At 49.8% G+C, this 2919-nt stretch overlaps 1 protein-coding gene across 1 annotated transcript; it reads right to left on the reverse strand.

Annotated features, from left to right (window-relative positions):
• Nucleotides 1–234: 234 nt before the first annotated feature.
• F5Z01DRAFT_349117 (alphaN-acetylglucosamine transferase) lies at nucleotides 235–1194 on the reverse strand. The gene has a single exon (XM_046259250.1). It carries the CDS (start codon nucleotides 1176–1178, stop codon nucleotides 273–275), a length of 906 nt encoding a protein of 301 aa, XP_046114534.1. The 5' UTR covers nucleotides 1179–1194; the 3' UTR covers nucleotides 235–272.
• Nucleotides 1195–2919: the final 1725 nt, after the last annotated feature.

Genomic DNA, 2919 nt, shown 5'->3' on the forward strand with positions numbered 1-2919 from the left:
AGGCGTGTCTTGTAAAAGGAGGGGAAGCGTATGTGATTGGGTAGGAGAGGCAGGGGTTGCCTTTTCGCACGCAAAAGGGCGAGGGAATACTAAGTGCGCAGACCGAGGTTGGGCGTTGCTCGCCTGAAGAGAAGGGAGGCGTGTGAATATAGGAACCCTGACGCGTTATCAGTGCACTTAGGTAACTAAACCTGACTATCTTCATAAGGAAGTTCGTCTCCTGAAAACTGGTGCTAGCAAAAGTCGACCAGCTCCGACTTATATAGACATGATTACACATGATCTATGATATCGGAAGGGCAAAGCTGTAGGGCAGAAGTCCTCCAAAAAGCCCACTGCTCGATCAATATTGGATGTGCCTCTGGTCTTCTTGCCCACAATTCTTCCACATCATACATCCAGGGCTTCCCAACTGCTGTGAAGTGAAGTACATGAACCCTTGTGAAAAGCTCACGCAAATCTTCATCTAGAGTTGGCTTTATCCTTTGGTCTTCTGGGGAGGTAAACCAGGTAGGGGTATTGTTATCCTCCCAATGGCTATTTAGGGTACCATATGTTCCAGGAAGCTCCTCAAAGGTATCATGAAAGAGTCTGTTCATAATATCCATATCGTACGTATCGGCCGGCACCGATAGCATCGCTCCACTGACTTTGTCCCATAGCCTTTGACTGGGCTTAAATGCCATCAAGGTGCTGCTATATGTGTGATTGTCGATCCAGTAGGCCTTTGGAGCTGAGACACTCGTTAGAGGCAAGTCGAAAGCGTGATCCAGGTCCCTCAATATGAGCTGGTCCGCGTCCATAGTGATGATACGCTCTAGCGGAGGTTTTAAGTCAATCAAGCTGAACGCGACCAGCTTGAGGAGGCATCCGTGATAGTATGCGACACTTTGTGAATGGAGGGGAGGCGGATCTTTCTCGATAACGCTAGCTCCTAAGTTGGCGAATGCCTCATAATAGACGGTGGAAACTTCGTCGGAGACCAAGATGATGATGCGGTATTTGGTGTAGAATAAATGGCGTAGAATGAACACATTGATCAAAGCCGAGCAGGCGTAAGTATCTTGCGTGACATAGAAAACATATGCATTGCGTGACCATGGGGGATCCGTTCGTAGGTAGTGGAGAGTGCAAACGATGGAGAGTAAAATGATGAAAAGGAACACTGGCTTCGCCATTCTTCACAAAGATAGGTGATTTTGGAAAGCTATAATGATGAGAATAGACTTAATGAAACTCGTGAAGGTCCTTATTCGTAAGGAAGGTAGGAAGGAAACCCGGAAAAGGAGCGACTGCTCGCTCAAGAGACCAGTCTGCCGAACCCGCTGGAGCATCTAGCCGTGGAGTGGCATCAGTTTTCCCGTCACGAGTGAACAGCACAATGTCCATGTTGTACGTAGTCGGCCGGCACACGTAGCATCGCTCTACTAAGGTTGTTCCACCGCCTTTGAGTGGGTTTTGTTTAGGAGCTTTTGATTTGCGAGTGACTCCAGGCTTGTGAATTGGCTGAGTTGCAGACTTGAACTGCGCACATGTGCCCTTAATTGGCCTTGCCTACACCCAAGCTGACTGGGCAGTTGGCGCTGGACAACATAGTATCTCATTGGATGCATGGATACAACTCAGATTTCGACTCTATTGGTCCAGTTATAGTAGCTATAGTGTCGTCGTATATAAATCTAAGAATCGGCGAAGCCCACAAAATCTTAATGCTGTTACTTGCAAAGTCATGACGAACGAGAACAAACCCTACACACCGCCATAGAGATGATCAACTCTCGTGAAGCGACGATATCTCTCCTCGAAGAACGACTTGCTGCAGCAGAATTTTAGAACTACCATATTACTCAGGAGAACCAGCGATTGCATCTAACGATCAGGCACTTGGTATGCTGCTGTACCTCTTCCTGGGATGACTAACATGTCCCTAGATGCCACTTGCTTCTGGCCCTCCAGCAATATACCAGGATGGTGAATCAAAGTCCGAGGACAATAATCGCAAAGACAAGGGACGAGATCCTGAGTCCTTAGCTCTAGACTGAACACCTCAGGGACAGACTTGTGGTAAACTTCACGACGGCAGCAGGTGGATTTCATAGAAGCTCAAGAGGGCCAGCCTTTCAATCGTATTCGCGAACATCAGCTATACTAAGTAGTCACTATGAAGCAATTGTCCGCCTAGTGGTTTCTATCTGTCTCCTATGCGTGTACCTCCGACGTCCAGTGGGTGTTTGAGCCCGCGGTTACGAGAATCCTGCACAGGAAGTTCTCACTCGTCCTTAGCGTGTACGCGACCATCCACGCCCATAGTTTTGCGATCTTGGCATGCTGTCTGGTTTGTGGGAGGTTCTGCTAGGGCCAAACCGTCTAGTAGAGGGATTGGCCCCGGCTCTATTCGTATGTTGAGCACGTGGTTCGCTGTCCCTATGTATGCCTGAGGGCATCTGCCGGGACACAGAGCCGTCAGGGGCATGGACAAAATCTAGTGGTGCCTGAGCTAGCGGGATCCCGTCTTCCACTGACGCGTAATTAAAGCTCGGTGGTTTTGGATTCAACTGAATCCAGGGCTGGAACCAAGGCAGGGTCTGTTGCTGAGGCTGCGAATTCCATCCTTGCCATTGCGGAGATGCCCCGGACCAATGTTGCTGTGGAGGCTGTGGAGGCTGTGGAGGCCGTAGAGTGGCTGGCCCATGGTTGCTGCGGGGTCCCGAGCCATTGTTGGCCATCCACAACTGGCCATCAACAACTGGCAACAAAGGCAACTGGCCGCTCAACATTGGCTGTACTCTGCAGTGTCCCGCAATCGGAGCACACAGTCGAGTGCAGTACTGTACAGTACGTCGACGAGCAAGACTGAAAGCTATTGGGCCTATATATTTGATCCGGACAGGACGCCCAACAGCAGCCCGTTGTACCCAA

Source organism: Emericellopsis atlantica (genome assembly GCF_019669845.1).
Source record: "Emericellopsis atlantica unplaced genomic scaffold F5Z01scaffold_34, whole genome shotgun sequence".
Taxonomy (NCBI): Eukaryota; Fungi; Ascomycota; class Sordariomycetes; order Hypocreales; family Bionectriaceae; genus Emericellopsis; species Emericellopsis atlantica.